The sequence below is a fragment of the Protopterus annectens genome, chromosome 1.part0, assembly GCF_019279795.1.
Source record: "Protopterus annectens isolate FY-2018-M chromosome 1.part0, PAN1.0, whole genome shotgun sequence".
Classification (NCBI taxonomy): Eukaryota; Metazoa; Chordata; order Ceratodontiformes; family Protopteridae; genus Protopterus; species Protopterus annectens.
Window position 1 is genome coordinate 563,543,652 of NC_056725.1, and position 21,968 is coordinate 563,565,619.

General features: G+C 37.3%; 1 protein-coding gene across 1 annotated transcript in view; it reads right to left on the minus strand.

The window, feature by feature from the left end:
* KCNK2 (potassium two pore domain channel subfamily K member 2) overlaps window positions 1-21,968 on the minus strand; it is a 2,050,773-nt gene that overhangs the window by 1,960,232 nt on the left and 68,573 nt on the right. The window contains exon 2 of the mRNA XM_044061365.1: window positions 21,377-21,687. Within this exon, the coding sequence (XP_043917300.1) occupies window positions 21,377-21,687 (311 nt within the window). The remainder of the gene's footprint in view (window positions 1-21,376; window positions 21,688-21,968) is intronic.

Consider the following 21,968-nt stretch of genomic DNA (forward strand, 5'->3'; position numbering starts at 1 on the left):
CTGTTTCCAAACTTTGAAAATTCTGATTTTCCTTCTGGAAACAGTTACGTCCTTTCGGTCACATATATTTAACTCATCTATACTGACATTTCTTCTCCCTTGATGTACAGTCATAGTACTATTTGAATTTGGTGCAAACCTGCCAAAGCCTTTTATGACCTGCAGCATTACAAAGTATAATGTATAACTAGTTTATCTTCAAAGTAAACTAAAGCTGTGACCTTTTATGCTAAATTAATGGATTTGGATTCTGCACAGTTATAGGGCCAGTTGACTAACCAGATACAATATTTTCACCTACTTATGTCTAGCACTTGACCCTCTTCTGTCATCACACTGTTGAATAGAAACACTAACCAAGCTATTTTCCAGACTAATGTTGTTATTATTTAAAACTAGATACTTGCTACCTTTGTTAACTTGAAAGATGAAACATACTTCCTTATTACTAACTATAGGATTATACACTACGTTTCATCACTTTTGTACAAATAAATGGAACAAACTTGTATTATATTCAGTTGCATTGCTTACCAAAAAGAGTCACACAACATTCTAGAATTCATGTAAGACCTGGTATATTTTTGAATAAATATTCACAAGTTTCTTTACCTTTTTATAGCAATATTTCATTAATTACTATAGTAAAATTAAATCAATTGATATCTTACATAGTTCAAAGTTATCGTGTCTTTTCGGCTTTTCCCAGTTAGGGGTTGCTACACCCATTCACGCATGTTTCCATGCAGAAGACGCTCTAGCTGAGAATTGAACCGGACAGCGTCTTACTGCGAGGTGGCAACTACATTGAAAATATGTTTCCATTGTTTGAAGTTTCTTTGGTACAGAAAGTTTATGTGTTATGGCTGTTTCTGTTTTTACAGTTCAATTGCAATGCCAGTTATCTGTTCCCAAGGTAGGTTTCTATAGTTTGTTCAGTAAAATATTTTTGGAAAAAACTGCACTAGTACATTTGCAGTACTTCTGCAAAAGTATCCCTGCATGGATTCTGTTTATGTATGTTATTTAGTATGTAAATCTTCACGAACCCGTTACGGAACTGTAGGGTGTGCTTATAGTGATTAGTTACATGTAACATGCTACTATCGCAGTTACACCTGAACAAACTCTACCAGTCTCTGCATGTCATCTGATAATTCAATATTCAGTATAAGCGCTGTTTAACTCATAGGTATATAGTGATTTAGACATATTATAGGAGTAGCTAATTAATGTTTAGATGGTAATTTTCAAGTGTATGAAATGAAAATGCTGAAACACATTATAGTATAATTCGAGTTGCTTTCAAAAAATAATAAAAGCAATAACAAGAACTTTTTGCTATATTCAAAGACAACTTTAACACATAAGAAAAATAATGCAATACATTTTCTGGGCTGCACCTCATTACAATCCCATGTATAGGGAATTGTACTACAGTATCATTTCTCTGGATCTAACTTCATTAAAACTTCTACCATTGAATACATAACACTGAAAGACATTTGTCACTCTAAAATGCATCTGATTGGTTTTCTTGTTAATTTTGAATTCTTAATTTGTTTTTGTTAAAATTTTGCTTGGATGTTAGTGCAGCATTTCTTTGTTTACTGCTAAATCAATTGTTTGATGCAGCTGAGTGTGAAAAATGTGGTATGGGATCACACCACTCCATCTCTTAGAGCTGGACAAAGCCTAAAATAATGGGGGGGGGGGGGCAAAGGGCAAAACATAGGGACTGATTTTAAAGATTGTTCTTATGGAATTAGAAAGTTGTTAGAGTAACATGATTTGTGTTACCATACATTTTCTGAAGAATATGAAGTCTGAAATGCAAATGTCTGCCATTATTTAATGACTTCAGTCCTCACTGATTTGCTAACCCCCCTCCCCAATTTTTTAGTCATAACAGGCCAAACATATGAGGCAAAAATCTGGACATTCTGTGAAAATTTGGACAGTTCAGAGGTTATGTATGAGATTTTTTTTTCACTTTACGGATATTCAGACTTTCCGTATGGTTGAGCAAACAAGGATTATTAATATGTTCAATTAAGGAATATAACTATAATCAGTCATGCTAAATGACACTCTAACATGCAGATACATCTGTGATCTATGGCAAGATGTAGTGGTGCCTAGTCATGCAGACAGCATCACATCAAACTACTGTCATTATAGATCCATCAGCATGAGCGGTACTCCATGTAAAATCACGGAAAGAATAATAAGGATGGCAGAACAACAACACACGTTTTATTTATTTATTGTTATTTATCCTTTGCTGATTGGGTTAGTCCCACTAGGCTAGTAAGCTCTTTTTAGAGGAGACCTGAGATGGCATTTATACTGCTAGGGGAAATTAGGCCAGGGCATCAGGAACTGCCCCTATTCTTTTCAATATGTGCTATGGGATCTTTTACATTCACCTGAGCTACCAGCAACTCAGGCAGATGGGGCCTCGGATTGCATTCTCATTTGAAGGATGACATACTCAGGAGTTCACTCCCCCCACCTTATGCTGTACTGCAGTGCCAGCAATCAACCTATCTGATGGGGAATAGAACCCACAACCTTCTGAACCAAAGGTAAGTATGCTACTTCTTGATGAGTCTTGAACCCTGACACTGCAATCATGGTAGCAAAACAGGGCTGCTCATTTTACATGTGGAACTATATGGGTTTGCTAAGAAGATATCTTACCTTTTGAACTGTCTGCCATACCTTGATGAAGTAGAAGCAGCATTTTCATTAAGGAATGATAATGTATGATGCCTATCTTGACTTTCCTAAAACGAAGTACACATTTCCATATAAGGGAATAACTGACAAATTACATGCAATAAATGTCACTCTATACATAATTCAATCGATCAAATACTTCTTAATGAATAGCACACAACAACAGAGTAGGAATGTTACCATCTATCCTGATGGGGATGTTACCCCCTGTCCTGATGATATTATCATATATCCTGATGTTGATATTACCATCTATCCTGATGGGGATGTTACCCCCTGTCCTGATGATGTTAGCATCTATCCTGATGGGGCGTATCAGTAGTCCCCCACTGAGTTTTGCACTAAGATCACTTCTTGTTTGGTTTATCTTTGCAAATAAAATAATGGAAAATAGAATTTGGATACTTAAATATGTTGTTAACTGCCAATAAGTAACAAAATTGCTTCATTATAAGTTCTCAAAGTTCTTCAAGGGAGTTTGCAAACTGGTAAGTAAAAATGGCCTCACCTTCAATATCTATAAATCTAGTATCAAATAACTTAACAAAATTGACAAAATCTTTATGTTTATAAAGCCAACAGTCAAATCATAAAAATCCACCATCATAGATCAAGAAACACTAGACAATAATTCAGTTTGTATAATGTATATATATATATATATATATATATATATATATATATATATATATATATATATATATAGTGAAGTCAGAAAAGCGTATTTTGTTGATCATTTAATTCTAAAGGGGCATGTATGGCTACACCAGAACCACCGTTGCACCACCTTGTATCTCATCGATCTGACCCATTATTGAAATAATGCTGCATTAAGCTTCTGAATCATTTTGGAAAGGTACAATAATTCTTTACAAGAAAAACAATGCAGTGGGAAAATCTGAACTATTTGTAAATCCTACAGGAACTGCTAGCATATTTATTTTGTTAAAGGTTCCATAGGGGTGAACTCTGCATGTTTTTTTTTGTTTTCTTTTTCAGGCAACGTTTAGTCTGGTACCATTTCAAAGTTATGTGACTGGAGTAAATTGAAATGCTAAAACCAGATCAAAGAACATAATACTAAGAATTAACATCAACAGAAGAAAATAAAACAACTAACAGAATATTAAACAATGGCTTCTAAGAATGCAAAGTAAGTTTACATTTAGAAGTTATTGATTCAAATGTATTGATAGGCAGACAGATAAGACATACATACATACAGACAGAAACGATAAGTACACCGTTATGGAAATCAAGCTGTTGGATGTACAATACACGGCAGGTCACACACTGAGAATGAACACACGAACCTCTGAACTAAAAAGAAGCACAATGTTAGGAAAATGTAAATGTTCTTTCACAAAGTCCTCAGAAATTAACATTAGATTTTGTTTCTTCTATGTTACCTACTGATGACCACTGTCCATTCATAAGGCAAAGTCTGATATGGTTCTCCTTGAAAGTCTCTGTCAGGAATACACCATGTCAAGCTAGCAACAAATCAGGGCACATATTACCAGAAATATGTATCAGTAATAGAAAATATGCCTTATGTAATTCCTGTCATCATTATAGAATACAGTTATCTTTCAAATCAGAACAAGGCATTCATTCATCTCTTTCAGAAATAATCTAGATCCTTATGTACATCATTGGAAGGGTCTACTTCAGTAGACTGAAATCCCACTTACCCGACTTTCAAAAGACTGAGACGAAAAAACCCAAACTCCAGAAGACTGACCACTCAGAACACTAACAGATCACTGCAGGTAAGTAACCGCTCACCCAACCCCACAAACACACTAAAACAGAAGCAAAGAAAACCCACCCATGTGGGGGGCCTTGCTCCACACCCTCTTATGTGTGGGGCTGTGCTCCCCACACCCTACTTAACTAAATATACCAACTCTGAGATCACACTATTGCAGAGGTAAGGGGAAAAAGTCAACATGCTGATCAAGGTGTTACTTACCCATAGTGATCTGTTGGTGTTCCAAGGGGTTGGTCTTCTGGAGTTTCAGGTTTTTTGTCTCAGTCTTTTGAAAGTCAGCTAAGTGGGATTTCAGTCTACTAATGTAAACCCAATTGGATACATCTACATATACATACAGCAATCAGTAGGTCACAAGCTTGACATTCAAACACGTGAACTTGCAAACATATGCATGTGCCACAGTCCTGTGTGGACCTTCTCTTTTAATAATCACATCTAGCCCCTGCATAGCATGGCAGAAGGCTTATTTGAATTTCTCTCTGCTACATGTTGCTGAGTACTATAAACCGGTCTAAGTCCATTCTTCAGTACTGATGACTGTATGACCCTCACGACTCACAATAACTTACTGATGTCAGTAAAACAAAAAAAAAATCAGAGTAACAGTTATGTCACATTGCATTATTTCTTTATGAGCAGTTATGTGGCACAGAAAACAAATAAATGAAAAAACTCATATAAGATGTTTTCAACCAGTGGTTAAGATAATAGAAGACTCCTGTTTGAAACTGCAAGCATAATAATTGTGAGCAGGCATACTTTTAAACTCCAAATTTCTTGAGGTATTATTTTTTCCAATTTGTCCTTTCCCTGGCATTTAGTGAGCACAGAGGAGTTGGTATATATAGAAGTAAGGGTGTTAAGATAAAGCTCCCCCAGTAAGGCTGCAGAGAGCTGAAATTGTGTGAAACTACTTCTGCTCTGAACTCTCATCCTCACAGTTATGACAGAGTATGTTATCTAGCCTTTCACTTCCAACCCATCTGTTCTTATTTTGTTTATGAACCACTACAGGACCATCTTTATATAGCAGTAAAAATGTTTGACGATTTTTGTATTCAACCACCCAGAAGATGTTAATGTTTTTTTTCTGTTGTGGTTTAAAACTTCAGAATGCAAGTTTATCACTGCAGAGTAAGGAAGCTATCCATTTCAAGAGGGAACAGGCACTGTTAATAAGTAGAATTCCATTAGGCAAACAAAATCATTTTGCCAGGAATACAACATTTGCAGAATAATTTCACTGTAATATTTGCTACAGAAGTAATGATTACTAATGATTTTAAAATGAGTCTGTGGTTTTCTAATGTTTAGCGCAATTATCATGTTTCAGTAAGCATTAGAACAGTGAAAATATATGTATCATTGCTCTTCTAAAAGAATAATTAGCCAGTTTAGATCCACTTAAACCAACATTTTAACCCATTATCATAATTCCTTTGTCATTTTCTGAAAGAAACATAGAACATGTTTGTTTCTTTATGCAGCTATACTTGAATGTATGTGCCATGAGTATTAGCCTGAGAACGAGTACGTCAGCATGTATGCATGAAGCAAGCCTGTGCAGTTGCCATCTGTATAAAACAATACGCTGTCCCCTACTAACTTCACAGTTCAGTGTGGATTAAGCAAGATGTATCTGGTCCTAATGTTGTACGTATGTGGATGCACTACTGAAAAACAGTTTGACCTCCAGTGATCTGACATGTGGCATCTTTATGCCTTTAAAAAAGCCCCTGCAGCCATAGCCATCTATTCCAAGCTAGATGCTCATGTTCTGTAGCCCCTCCTCCCCTGTCTCAGGCCCTTCTAATAACCTTCTGTTTCCTTCTAATAACATTCTCATAGCTGAGAAGAGTGGGACTGTCCCAGGTTCACTGTCTCATGGTAAAAATAAATGACAAGGACTTGAAATATATGCAGCCTGAATTTGTAGATCCAGGTAATTGTAAAGACCATCTGAGAGAAGGAAGGACAAAGAGAGCAACCCTTCCATAAAGTTTGCAGAGGTGATTAACATAAATACCTGAATGAAGTACCATTTTAAACTCTTCATCTTATATGCTTCCCTATTCTACATAATCCCATTACCTATTTTATCTCTTAAATGGTGCCTTAGATGGTCCACAGGACCACACTATCTATTTGCTAACATATTTACATTGTATTGCATGATACTAGATCATTTTCCATAGCTTAGCCTTTTCATTTGCTTATATCTTATATCAATAAGTATGTCCTTTTTAAAATTATCTCCAGCATTTATTTATTTAATTTCATTTTCTGGCGTAGCGCACATGTCAAATTTGACTATCTGTAGGCTCAGTCTGGGTTAATAACAATACAGTAGGGTACTAAATTGTAGAGCATAGTGGCATAACATAAGAGAGGGCGGCCACAGTGGTGCAGTGGTTAGCATTGCCGCCTCACAGCAAGAGGTTCTCCGGTTCGATCCCCGGCTGGGGTGCCTTCTGTGCGGAGTCTGCATGTCCTCCCTGTGGTCGCGTGGGTTTCCTCCGGGTGCTCCGGTTTCCTCCCACATCCCAAAGACATGCTGCAGGTGGATTGGACACTCTAAATTGGCCCTAGGTGTGCGTGTGAGTGTGCCTTCTGTGGAAGGTTGGGCGCCGGGCTGGCAACTCGACACCGTAAAACTCCACTGCCATTCAATGTGCGGACAAGGTGATCCGCTGTGGCGACCCCTGACCGGGAAAAAGCCGAAAGAAGAAGAAGAAGAAGTGGCATAACATAAGAGATGTAAAATAATATACAAATATTCACATGAAGGTTTAAAAAGAAGCAGGAACATGAGTAAATAATGCATAACACAGGTGTTATAGGTGAGGTAAATATGCTCCAGCTGAAAGAACAGGCATGGTAAATACAACTATGGAGGTAAATTTTAGCAGTGAAGAGAGGAGAACTTGTGGAATACTTAATGTTCTAATAGGAGACTGAATAACAGGAAAGGTGAGTATTAGATATATAGCAGGGAATTGGTAGGACAGATAGGGAAGCAGTGGGTATGAGTATATATGGTGGAGAGGTTAGGAGATTAAGCAGCCAAGGTGTTTTGGGATGAATGTAATAGTGTAACCATGAGAGTAAGGTGATATTGCCTATGTTGTGAATGTGCACTTATATTGTTCAATTAGGTATTGTTTGAATGGAGGTCCAAACTGATTGCAGTTTCTGATTTCAGTAAGATCAGGTGACAATGACTGCTACAGTTTAGGGACAAAATCAGAGAAGCTGTGGTGTATAGGTTCATAGGTTAGTACTAGGCTAACTGCCCCTGTGGGCCATTTTAAGCCTCGCCAATTACCCCATGCAAGAATTAAACCCTGCACCTTGTGTCTGTAAGGTGAACACCTTAACCATTATGCTAGCCCCCACTCCCAAAAATCTGTGGAATGATTTAGTGGATGGTGTTATAAGTGTAGAGCCATTTGTGGACTGGTTTCTTAGGCTGTAGTGTGGGTTGTATGTAGTTAGTCTCATAGTAAGGAGGGATGTTTCATGTCAAAAAATGGGAGCCAACAATGATGCTGGCTCTGCCCTGAATGAGTAGCCAGTTTTCCTTTTCCAAGGTATAGGTTCTTCGGTTCATAAGTGTTTACTAGGTTAATGATCACAGGGCCATTTTAGTCTGGCCACACATCCCAAATCTCTGACAAGTTCTGGGACCCTCGATAAGTGCAAGCAGGGGCTTGGGAGATGAAACATTTACAAGCAGGGCCCTGGGAGATGAACCATTTACAGGATGCCTGTGTCTATTAAAGACATAGGTGCTAACCCAGAGATGAATTTCCTGTTCCCTATATAACTGTCCAAGTTACACGTGAATTGGGTTAGAGAGGATCTCTGCTTCACATGGACAGGGAGCCTGTTCTAGAGAAGAGGTAGTCTCTGGGATGCACACCTGTCTCACCAGCCAGTTCTATTTATATCACAAGCAATGTTTAAGTCTTTAGAATGGGTAATGCTGGTGTTGTTTGTTTTGCATATATGCAGAAGGTCCATCAGAGTGGGGTCTGACAATGCTTTGTATGCCGGGGATAGATCTCCCTTCAACAGCCTGTAGGAGGCAGAATACAGGGATAAGGCCTTGAGGTAGTCTGCAAAGGTCATGTTACTTATGCCCTGTATTCTTTTAGTGGTGAACCTCTGTGGATGTTTCAGTTGTTGGATATGCCTAGTTAGGTATGTATCAAATGGGGCATTGTACTCAATGATAGTTCTAATGAATACTGAATACAGTGGAATAATGACTTCCTTGGACTTAGATGCCATACCTTTGGTTATAAGTTTCACAACATAGAATGATCACCTCACTACTGTAGACACATGCTGGTCAAAGGCTAGATTACTATCTATCTGTGTCCCCAAGTTCCTGACTACTGTGACAACTCTTAGGGATGTGTTGTCAATATGATACTTAACCAGGGGAGGATGTCTTCCCAAAGGATACTATTATGCATTTTATGGTATTTAGTTTTAGTTCATGGCTCTGGCACCAGTTGTTTGTTTGTGTCAGCTCTTCCTTCTTCACAGCAAGGGGAATTGGTGATGAAACAACAGATTTTATTAGAAAGAGATTGAAACATGAATGTGTGTGTTTTTTTGGTAAGGCAGTGGCAAATAGGGGTAGGCTATACTCTAGATGTTCAAACAGGACACTTTTGCAAGGAAATTACATATCTTTTGGACCCAAAATAGGAAGTAGTTGACTTTTGATCTGATTGTTTGAATGTGGTTTTGGAAGGTGAGGGATTGGTTAGGCCAAATTCCAATACACCTAAATGATGTGGTGAATTCAGTTAGGCTGTAGTCCAGGCCTTTGCAATGGAGAAGGCCAGTGGCTTTATTGAGGCTTTTGTTTGTGCCAAACAGCATGATCTTTTTTATGTGTTGAATAGTTTTTAGAAAGTGGCCAATTGTGTAGAATTCTTGAATTTGTATGTTTTCCATCTGATTGTATTCTGTCATTCCATTTTGTACATTTTTCATTTGATTTCATTTTTATTACATTCTGCACTGGAAATTTCTTACTTTTTCATCTAATTTCATTGTTTATTCATTTTATTTGCCTTTTATTTGATGGCATTTATTCTATATTATTTACTTTAATTAATGCCGCTGTAACAAAAGTGGGCCCTACCAGTCCAGTTCACCTACCAGTTAGATTGATAGATAGATCGACGGATAGATAGACAGACATACAGAAAGGCAGACAGATAGATAGATAATATAAACAAGTAGTTTCTACCCAAACCCACACTCATACATGATGATATGAAATCCTTCCATTAACATGAGAAAGTATGTGCAGCTATAACTTCTCTATTGTAGCGTTGTGGCAACTCGGTACATACTCAGAAGGGTTATATGTAACAGTGCAATCTAGGCACAACTGTCATCAGATTAATGCAGTTTTGCTCACTTGTTTCCTTTTTCTTGTCTGCTAGGCAGCTAGAAAATCCTTGCATGAAACTACTTCAACCAGTAAAAAGTACTGTATATCTCCCTGAACAAAGCAATCAGTTTTAACCACACACTTAAGCTTTTGTCTTCGACTTCGGTTCTTCCTCCGTGTGCGCATTTCCTTCACTTCATTTTCTGAATCGAATGTTTGTAATAGTCTCCTCTACAGTGACCACTGATTCTGTTTGCTGAACGCTTGCAAAGCACACTTTGAGAATTTGGGCATAAGTGCTATAAAACATGACCATAATGCTGAAATGTTTATCCGATGTCCAGTGACATACTCATTTCAAAAAGACGGGAAAAATTCTAAAAATGCACCAAAGAACACTAAAACCACATGGCTTCTGAGGATTTCCAGGCTCTCAGACTCCAAGCCTAATCCAATCAGTTCCTCCAGCAATATTCTCGGATCTCCAATAAAATCAATCAGCTTCTTCAACAAATCGTCTGCCCTGCCTTGAAGGGCATATGGATTGCAGACATGAGGGATTATGCTGATTTTATAAGAAAAACTAAATAAGAAGAAAAATGTATTACGGTACTCATAATATACAAGAATAGCTATAGCTAGAGGTAAAATAAATGTTGGCAGTACCTCTTGGTGTTACAAGTATGTTTGACAAATATGCTAACACATATTGTTGCTCTCAAAAAACACATTTAATTTTTCTGCTGTACTTTTCATCATCATCATCATCATCATCATCGCTGTACTCAATACAAGTTAGTAATATGTGGGTGCCATAGCCAAACATTAATTTTAAGTATGCCTTGGTACAAAAAAGTCAGATAACCCCGGTCTAACAAATACGGGTCTATATGAGAACATTGAATGTTCAAAATCATGAACGCTCTAATGAGTGAAAATGCCGGACCTGGAAGTGCTTTTTTTGGTATCGCAGTACAGTGAAGATTAGAATATTCCTCACTGTAGTGCGATCTTGGAGTTGGAATATATATTTAGCGGGGAGTGTGGGGAGTGCAGTCCTCTACAATAAAGTGTTCGAGGTCCATCATTGTCGCTCATTAGAGCGATAGACCCAACAAATACACAAGCATAAATTCTCATTAATGGAACAATCATATATAGCTGTTTACTTTCTGGAGTGCTACATATCACAACACTTTGGAATGATATTTACAAAGCCAGTGACATCTTGTCATTCTCTCAGTCACATCCTTGTCAGTGGAGCCATAGCACTGAAACTCTCACACAGGAATACCACCGAAAGATTAAGAAATAATTAGATAATGTAGATGAATATCACTGAAATAGTCATAAAAGATACAGAGTATTAAGAAAAGTAGAAGATGCAGATATGGCTCTTAACAGGAACACATATGTAATCTGAAACAGAAACAGACCATGTTGGATACATACTACATGCTTATGGTTTACATCCCATAGAGACAACAGAAAAGCTGTCATTGTGTCTCCGTCTCCTATAAATGTTACAGAGCTAAACACATATTTGAACTTAGTTAATTATTGCAACAGGTTTGTAGCAAGCCTGGGATCGTTGTTAAAACTTCCAAATCATTCAGTATGCAAAGATGTACTGTGGACACGGGTTAAAGAATGGAAATGTCATCTCAAATGATGAAACTTTTGTTACAATCTATTCCACAATGCAAATATGACTGCCATCTGAGCAGGCAAGTGTTATCCTAATGTCACTGTTCTGAGTAGACTACCCAGAAAACCATCCATGCTAGGAGGCACCGGATGAAACAATGATGTTACAGATTATGGATAATACAGCAATACATATGAACAATTAAACACTCGAATGCCAGATATGAAGGTTTGTTGAAAGTTTATGAACATACACAGAACGTTTTATCAGAATCAGCTAAGCGAAGATTTAGTCCACGCCTATCTAGAACACTAACCATAGTCATAGGTGGTTTTGTGTTGCAATGATCTGCATTTAAAGTTCCTCCATCAGTCTGCACCAACCTCATCCTGGAAAATCACAAACAATAGCTTACCAGATAACCCATATTGTGGTCTGGGATGCAACAGACTATGAGTAATGATCAGCAAGCAGTGCCATGAACTCAGTAAGTCATCATTGAGTGCTCCCTTACACTCATCACAGTGGCCTAACAATTCATGGCCAAGAATGTAGGTGCATTATTCCTACTCACCTTTTAAAACCTGCGTTTAATTTTAGCAGATGCTTATTAAAATATAATGGGTGCAAATGCCACAAATATATTTCCCTAGCAACCAAACAAAGCTGTGTATAAGCTACAAATCTATTTCCCTAGCAACCACAAAACGCAAAGTGTCTTAATACACATGGCATTAAAGACATACTCTTTTTTAACAATGGATCTTATTTCACTAGTGTGTAATTCACAAATTTGATGACAGGTATAATATTTCACAGATGAGAATGAAGATAGATCACATCAGATCTTCAATCACACACTCACACAGACTCTCAGTATAGAAAGCTGAACAAGAGATATAAAATTAAAAGAGATGTAAAATTAAAATTCATCAAGCATCAATCAGGTTTATCAGATATTTGTTACTTAAAGCACCTGGTCTACCGAGCTTTTGGTGAAAGAGCTAGGGATCCTCTATCAGCATTTGTTATTAAACAAGACTAAGATGTTATGAAATCTCTGGTTACTTGCTTTTACCTCATCTAAGTGTTCTCTGCAAGAAAGCCACACTCTTACTCACTTCACACACTACTTTTTTATTTATTTTGTTGGCTTTCATGCAGCAGACCATCAGCTATCATACCCCTCTGCTGAAAATGAAAAACTTTTCCCAGAAAGAGTGAAGATAAACTCTTGCTTTCCTCAAGCAATTCCAAAGCTACAAACCATTGGAAAGACCGTAGGAAACAAGTTCTGATGAGGTTTGATACCAACATGAATGGAGGTGCTTAATCTTATATATATTTTGATTAAAATGTTAATGTTTGGTGAAAAAAACTTGTTTCCTACAATCTTTCCAACAGTGTGAAGCTTTAGAATTAGTTTCAGTTTATGCTGTGTAGTATTTTTACTGTTTTCCTGTTGCAATAATAGCCTACTAAACTTTATTAAATAGAAACAAAAAGATGAAACACTCAAATGAGTAAACTGTTGTTTTATTGATTGCTTATTACTTATTTTGTACTCTGAGAAACAAACTTTTGAGTGTTTGGAATCTGTGATTTTGAATACAAACCATTTCCTGAACTAAAATTAACATGTATTTAGGGAAGAATATTCCTAACACTGATAAGGAATGCAGGATCATAGGCATCTGTGTCATGCCACTAAATGGGCATTTCACAAAGTGCTAAAGTCTAAAGGTAATGCAATGCAATGGTTATATGGTACCAGGATCAGAATTTGTCATGTTCCCCTTCCTTTTATCCAAAATGCTTCTGGCTAGGTAAGTTGTTTATGTTTGCTGTTGCTGCTACCATCTCTTTTGACAAAGTAAACATCAGGAGATTGCATACCCTAATGCAGAGATGCATAGGCTGGGCAAGGCTTTCATTTCCGTATGTACCAAAGTAATTTATGCACCGGCATCCTTTGTTACACTTGATATATTCCCCTGTGTAGGCATTTAATTTAATTTAAAATAATCACATTTATATGTACTATTGTTGCTTACATAGCTTTAATATTATATGTTTGCAAGGGAAAATGTAGACTCCACATATTATAGTTTTTAAGCCAAAATATTACATCACATCTTCTGTTCTTTAGACAATTTAATGTATTAAACATATAATATGCACTTGCATTACATATTTATCACAAGAACAGCAAACAGTACTCCATTAACATTAAGCTCCAAACATGGGGTATCAAAACTCTCCAATAGACAACAATGGGAAAGCCAAGAATGTTTCAGAATTTTAAAATAAAAATAGAAACCCACAGCAAAAGATAACATGGCATCTTCACAGCTTAATGCAGAACCTAAAAAGAAACTCATAACAGAAATTAGCAAACTACACTCTATGCGAGTAAGCTGTTTTGCTCAAGAACTGCAATTTGTTTTGACAAATTTTCCATAAGTCTGCAGTGACCCAAATGACACTACAAACTCAATGAAACACACAGAAAGATGAAGAGTACATCACAAAAGTGAAATACTTATTTTGCAGAGGATCAAAAGACATAAAAGAATATCCACGGGATTCACAGAGACACAAAGAGCTGTGTTCAAAAGGGAATGTTTCTATGATTGAGAAACATGTGATTTAGGGATATTTTAGTTACAACTTAGAAAGATTTCATTCTCAGCTAATTTGCATGTCTCTGAATCATGTGGTGTTAAGTACTTTCCTGCTGTAAGCACCACTGTCAGCCCATGCATTGTATTGGAAAAGGCAACCCTCCATTTGTTCCCCCCACACATGTACACATTCAAACATAAACACACCCACACACATAGACAAATGCACACAAACAGCCATAACTCTTATCTGTCCCCGAGTTGACAGAATGCCTCAGATGTAGTCTCTTATTTTTCCCCTTCCTCTCTTAACTGATGGATTACTACCACCAGTTAATAATGCCAGATATGACAGCTTCATTCTTCTTGTGGTCCATAAAATGAATTGTGATGTAAAACCTGTTGTTCAATTTAACTTTTTAAGTGCCTTAGAGTAATATTTAAAACATTAACCTGGTGTCTTCTAGTGTTCTTCCTTTCCATGCATCTATACCTTTAGTCAGATCAAACTGAGATGACGTAAAAGGCAGGCTTGGGTGTCAAGCCCTTCATAGCTTTCCTGCCACTGAGAATAGCATTCCATTTCGGCTTTTGTGGGTCAGTGTTTGGCTATCTCTGTTCCATTGCTAGGCAGAAAAGTTCCTTTCAGGGAACACCTTCAACATTACTTTGAATGTTGTTTAGACTCAGTTTTTGTGAAAAACAACTATTTTTAAGCTAGGAAAAAGTGTTTTCTTTGACTATCTTGTGACTTTTATGTACTTTTTACATGGGAGCACTCATTTTTATTTTTGTGTTAAAAAGTTGTTAAAAGTTGTTTAAATCTACTTTTTCTGTGGATAAACTATGTTTATTTTTCTTTTTGGAAGCTGGGAAAGTGTCTAAAGTTCTTTTCTTGTTTTTTTTTTTTTTTTTTTTTTGTGGGAAAATGTTACTTCTTTGCTATTTTCCTGTTTTTCTGACTATTGCTGCTAAACTTCCCTAGAAAGCAAGCACAGTTTTGACTCGACCATGGAACAAACTAGCAGTCCCTTGGTCAGACCTTCTTCTGGCCACAAAAGAAAAAGAAAAAAATAAATAAACAGCCTTTGCCATCGCAGGAGGCTGGTAATTTGCAATGACTGCAGGTGAGTGACTCTGCCATGGCCAAAAACTAGTTTCTCAGACTACTCATCTCTTTTTTGTTTGTTTCCTCTGATATTGTCCATATAGCCCCCATAGACCAGCTGTTATCCACATCCTCTGTGGCTACTGCAGTCTCCTTAGTGGGTAGGGGAAATCTAATATTGTCTGTCATGAAAGAAGAGGCAGGGAATGTTCCTCTGCTTAGCCAGAAAGTTATGCCCATTCGTAGTGAAGCTGTTGCTGGCAATGCTGTTTCTGTTTGGTCTAATTTTACTGTCAAGAACAGTCTGAAAACTAAGCATTTAGCTTCTCCTGTGTTAGCTTCTTTGTACAGAACCAATTTATTGGGCTTGGCTTGGGGTCTTATGCATGCTGTTGACCCTTCTTGTAAGGTAGCTTCTGGTAACAGAGAAAAGGTATTCATCTCTCCGTGAAGCAGTTCAAGAACTGAAATCTATGTGGGAATGTGAAGGAACAGATGTAGTAATCTTTTCTCCTTAGGTTTCCCATTCACATTCTGATGCAAATGTGGTATCTGAATCTACCTGTGAGGAATACTCTTTTTCTGAGACTATTTCCAAGATGAGCCATTGTTTCAATGTTAGAACACAGAGGCTTTGCAGTCCCTTAGAAGATACTGTGAATTGCTAAAACTGGAATTTCCAGAACCCTCACTCATCACAGCAGTGCTGTCAGTCTGTGGTTTCCCTGACAACTAATCTGCTGTCCTTAAGAAAGTAGATAGAATGTAGAAAGTTCCCCAGTCTTCCAAGATTTTATACACCAATACCAGACCTGACCCAGCAGCCATAGCTTTAGTTAATCCAGCTGCTGCAAAGCATTTTGTTAATTCAAATCCTGCTCTTTCTTGGGGAAAAGCACATGCGATTTTCAGAATTCTGAATTGTCAGGCTCATATGTTAACATTTATACAGACTAATCATGAAAGTATAAGAAATGTTTTGGCTGCACTTTCCTCTTAGGATGAAAAATCCGAGTTGTGTAGTTTAGTGACTTCTATTTTTCAGGTCATTACTCATTGTTTGAAGTGTACTTTTGACTGCTGATAATGCTTTCAGGGCTGCTGTTGTTTAAAGAAGGTTTAACTAGCTGTGTTCTCAGAATTGCCAAAATTATGTCAAAAATGAAATTCTGAATTATCACTAGGATAGAGATTAAGTTTTTGGACCCTGTGCTGCAGAGGTTATCAAAAAGTGTGATGAGAGAGGTAAACTAATACAGAGTGTGGCTCAGCTTTTTCAACACTTCTCTAAATTTTCCAGGAACCATCTCAGCTTTTTCAACACTCCTCTAAATTTTCCAGGAACCTTTTCTTTCCTCATCCAGTTTTGGCAATAAACAAACAGTCTCATCCAAAGCAGAATACTAGTAAGCATACATTTGAAAAGCAGTGTTGGGGAGATTACACAAAGAAAACAGCCCCCTCGACACACGCACAACAAAGTATGGTTAAACAAGGCAGAATGAAGGGACACTGTCCACAACCCCCACCACCACCCTAACACTCACCTACCCCTTCCAGAATGTGTAAATCTCCATTTCACTCTTTATCAACAGGTTGCTTCAGAAATTGGATCTGAATATAATCCATATAGACCACAAATGGCAGTCGTAGGGTTTTCTTCCTTTCCAGAGCATTCCTCCTTATCTGACAGACCAAACACTTTTCCTTCCTCATGTTTTATAATATATACTGTCTCGTAGAGTAATAGAGGCTCTTCCTCTTCCACTGTTGAGGAAAGGATTTTTTGTCCAACAAGCGTCTTTATTAAATTTTCACATGAGGCAATCTTACATTTATACAAATGAAAAACAACATGACACCACTTTAGATGTAAACAGTATACATCACATATACTATTGAAACTGTTGGGGAAATGATTTTAATCAAGAATGTTTAAAGTACCAATGAAATAAAGTTCCTGAATACCAGTTTTGGATCTTTCTTTCCTGCATCAGTTTGAGATATTGCTCACATTTAGAATGCTTTCAGTTCAAAACCTGTTACCCCTTCTTGCCCTTCATTTGGGTTTTCTAATAAACTTAGATTTAAAATATGCATATCATTGCATTCCTATTCAATCAGATTGCAAGTGTTTCTTAAGGTCTTGTGTATCTGGATCATATTATCAGTTCCCTGCTTTACCAGTTGGGCTAGTCATTCCACCAAATTTATTCACAAAGTGTCTAGCTCCTGTTATAGCCCATGGCAAGCTGCAGGGTATCAACATTTTACATATTTATATGACTGACACATACAAAAGTTTTTTTTTTTACTCTTTCACACAGGAAAGTGTTTCTGGGGTGCCTGCTGGACACCTCAGTACAAAGAGTTTTTATCCCACAGGAAAACAGTGGGTCTATATTTATATCTGTTCCATGGGAATTCTACTTAGACTTCTGTCACTGAGTGGGAATACCTCAGGATTTTGGATTTCATAGCTTCCATTATTCTCATGATAACTCTTGCAAGACTCAACATAAGATATACTGGGATCAGAAATCTCTTTGGTCCCATAATCAACAACCATTGCCTTTTAGAATCCCGGTTCTGGGATTTGTGAAAAGGGAAATCTTTTGGTTGAGACATCAAGTTTGTCTGAATCCTATTCTCCCTTTATCTCCTCCTGCTCCAAACCAATCAGTCACTCCAGACGCCTCATAGTTTGCTTAGGGAGCAGTGTCAGTGGGAATAAAATTTCAGGGTCTCTAGGATGAAAAAGATATACCAAAACACATAAAAATAAAGAGATACTAGCTTTTATAAAGTTTGCCAACTCTCTGAATCATCTGTCAGCCCCAGAATCTCTTCAAAGAGTTACAGACAACACTGCAGTGATGTTGTAGATAAAGAAGTGCGGGAAAAAACAGTTCTTACCCAATTTCAGAGTAGCCATGTTAGCATGAAATATAGCTTTATAGCACAAGCTCACTCTACAGTTATCTTACATTCTATCAGAACAACACTGTGTGGGAGGCCCTCACGAATGGAAGCTGAATCAGGGGGTCTTTCAAGATTTGATCCAACTGTGGGGATTTCATCAGGTAGACCTTCTTCTCTCCTCTCTACATAATCAACTAACAAAATTCTGTTCCAAGACTCAATGCAAGAAAGCATGGAAGACAGATGTTTTTTCTTTTTCTCAGATAGAAGTGTTCCTCTATGCTTTTCCACCCTTTCCACTGATATCTGGGGTGCTTCTGAAGATTGAGAAGGAATCCCCAAAGATCATTGTGGTGATACCTTTCTGGCCCAGTCAGCAGTGGTTCTCTCTTTCTTTGGAACTGGCCAGGGGCAATTTCCACAAGGTTCCTCATTGACTGGATTTACTCATATAAGATCAGTAGTGTTTGATAAATCCGAATGCCAGGCAACAACAACAACAACTGGCTGCCTGGATGACAAGGACTTAATATCTTTTAGGCACTTGTTTTGTGAAGATATGCACTAGGTACTAATGAAGTCAAGAATGTCTTCTACTAGAAAAAAAATCATAAAATCATTCATAAGTTATTGAAAAAAAACACCCATTCAGAGCTAGTGCTTCTCATATTTTAGAACATTTGTGTGAGTTACTATCCTTACTCCTTTATCAAGGTTCATTTATCAGCCATTTCAGCATGAATGCCCATTGATCCTCCTCTTCCAATACAATCTCATGTGAAAATGTTTTTGAAAGGTGTGCTACATAAGAAGCCTCCCAGAAAACTGGTGGTTCATCCTTGGGATCTTAATTTTATCTTAAGAGTAGCTAACACTTGCTCCATTTGAACCAGCTAATCTCGATGACTGGAGGTTTTTAACACAGAAAACTGTTTTGCTGATTGCTCTGAGTTCTGTAAGAACAGCATCTGAGTTACAAGCTCTTATGGTCATTCGACCTTATCTCATCTTTCACATAGACAGGGTTTCCCTGAGAACTAGTCCTTTTTTATGCCTAAGGTGGTACCTGTGTTTACTTTAAGTCAAGCTATCCATTCCATGCTCTTTCCTGAACCCAAAAATGAGGAAGAACGGATACTTCATACATTGGATGTCCACAGACACCTTAGGTGATAGAATACAGCCTTTCAGAACTTTTGATTAGTTGTTCATTTCTTGTAAAAGAAAAAAGTAGGGACAACCAATGTCAAAGCAGTCTATTTCCAAATAGTTGTCTCAGACTATTACCTTTTATTATTCCCTTTATAACAAAACTATTTCAGGCAGGGTCAAGGCTCATTTGACCAGGGCCTTGGTTTTGTCTATAGGTTTTTACAAAGAGATTGACACTGGAAGTTTTCTAGAAGCAGAACTTAGTCTTCTGAGCCTACTGTTACAAAGTGCTACAAACTAGATTCCTCTTCCAGATCTAACTTAGGCTTTGCGAGGAACATTCTTCAGGGACTCTAGGGGCTCCTGGAATCATCGCTTTCCACCCCCCAGTTAATATAAGTTACAGTAATCTATGCATATAGCTTAGGCTACTGCAGCAGTGTTCAATATGAAGAAGAAGACAGTACAGTTGTGTAAGTAAACTTACCATTAGCAGTGGATGTATGAATGATCACTACTGCAGTGGCTGCTCCCTCCTTCCCTCCATCTCCCACGTTTTTGGGTGTTTTTTATTCCAGGGTGTGGACATTTAGTTTTTCTATTCCTAGCAATGTCCTCTCAGGCCTTTGCCTCCCACTCTCAGTTGGCATGGAAGCTCTGAAGTTTTTGGCACTCAAATCTGTCTTTTAGTGAGCTCAGCTTAAGCTGACTAATTGTTTGGAAGGAGCCCTAAAGTTGTGCAAGCTAACCGGCTGTTACATCCTAAGCATGATATAACCCAAATAGCTTGGGCTACTGCCTTATTTGAACATCTTCTGTTACGGTAAGTTTATTTACGCAGCAGTACTTTTTCTTATTTTTTTTAATGGGATTTTAGAACCCCCTCTACATATTGCTGGATTTGCTCATTAGTCTAGTAGAGTTCAGGGGTACGACAGCCCTCCATGAGCATACACACACATGCACACACACACACAAACATATACACATTCATGAATAAATGTTAGCTTAATTAACTTATTTTATTTTTTTACTCAGGAAGGTAGCTGCTTAAAGAAAACTGCCAACATAAAAAAATGTTTAAATGTTAATTTAGCTGTGAAGGACTCATAAAATGGTATGATGTTTATTAGTTTAAAGCATCATTATAATAACATAGAATTTTTAGTTTTTATTCCACTACAAAATACCACATAAAAAGATGTCATCAAGCCCAGTTTAAAAACATGTGGAGCCCCACACCTGTGAGAAATGACAGCCGACTAAAAATAAACTGTTTGCCAACAACATTCTTCACCAGTGTGCCTATGCAATTTGCAGTTTATACACCTGTATTGCAACATAAGCAGCTCAGATATGACAAACACAATTCCCATCAGTTATTGGACAATCACAATGTACTATTGGAAGATCAGTTTACTCAATTATTAAGCATCATCTATTCAGACGAACAGTGCCACTGCATACATATATATTTCAGCACAAAAAACACTCAATATCTCTAGGAAGCCTACAAAAACATGTTTTAGAAATTTGTAAGAAAGTGCAGAAAGGTTAATTTTCCTGATGTAAGTAAAGAAACCAGGCAGAAAACTGGCACATGCACAGAAATGATTTCATGGTATCAGTATTATATTTCTCCAAGTACGTCATAGTAGACTGCACACAACTTTTTCCTTCACAATATCCACAGGTCAGTAAATAAAAAACAGATGTCAAATAAAATTAATCACTTCAGTGGTGCATGACTAGGTAGCCTTTCTACAATTCAGTCACTCAGCCTGTATCTGTTATTTTCATTTCTGCATGTCAAATGAAAATAATCTACATTTAAAAATAATTATCCTATCATTTAAATATTACTGTGCATTTAGTAACAAAACGTGCAATACATTATGCATACTATATGCAGTATTCTGACATTTAAAACGCTCTTAACATGCATATCAGCTCTATATATTTAGTTAATTTAAAAACAGTCCATTACCTGAATTAGTTCTTCCAACTCTGTGACATTTATACATGAATGCTGTAGAAGAAATATTAGCTTTTTATCCAGGACCATTTCCCTCTGTGCTGTTTCGTGGGGCTGTTCCAGTGCTTTGAACACAGTGGCACCAATTATTAAATACAGGACAACTACCACAAAAATTGTTGAGACAGTTTTCCATTTCATAACGTTCAAAGTGCTCTCATTATCTTCTGCTGACGATAACACAGTAGGTTTGGTTGAAAAAGACAGTCTTGGTTTTGCATTCTGGGTGGCGGCCTTTGGGTCCAGTAAATCTGGTGCTGCCACTAACAAAAGAGAGAACAAAATAAAATAATTAAAATGAATTCACGGACAAACTTACACTGATGTAGGGCCAGATTCCAAAAGAGTTGCTCTTAGTGTAAGTCTGCCCTGATTCTGAAAGATCTGCTCTCAGTATAAGTGACTTACTTCAGTGTAAAGCCTATCTATAAACAGATTTATAACAGGAAGTCAACTTGCAAAAGGCTCTGCTCAAAAGCTGTTTTACCTACTAAAACACATTTATGCAATCACCATCATGTAGTTATATGTTTTCATGCTGAGG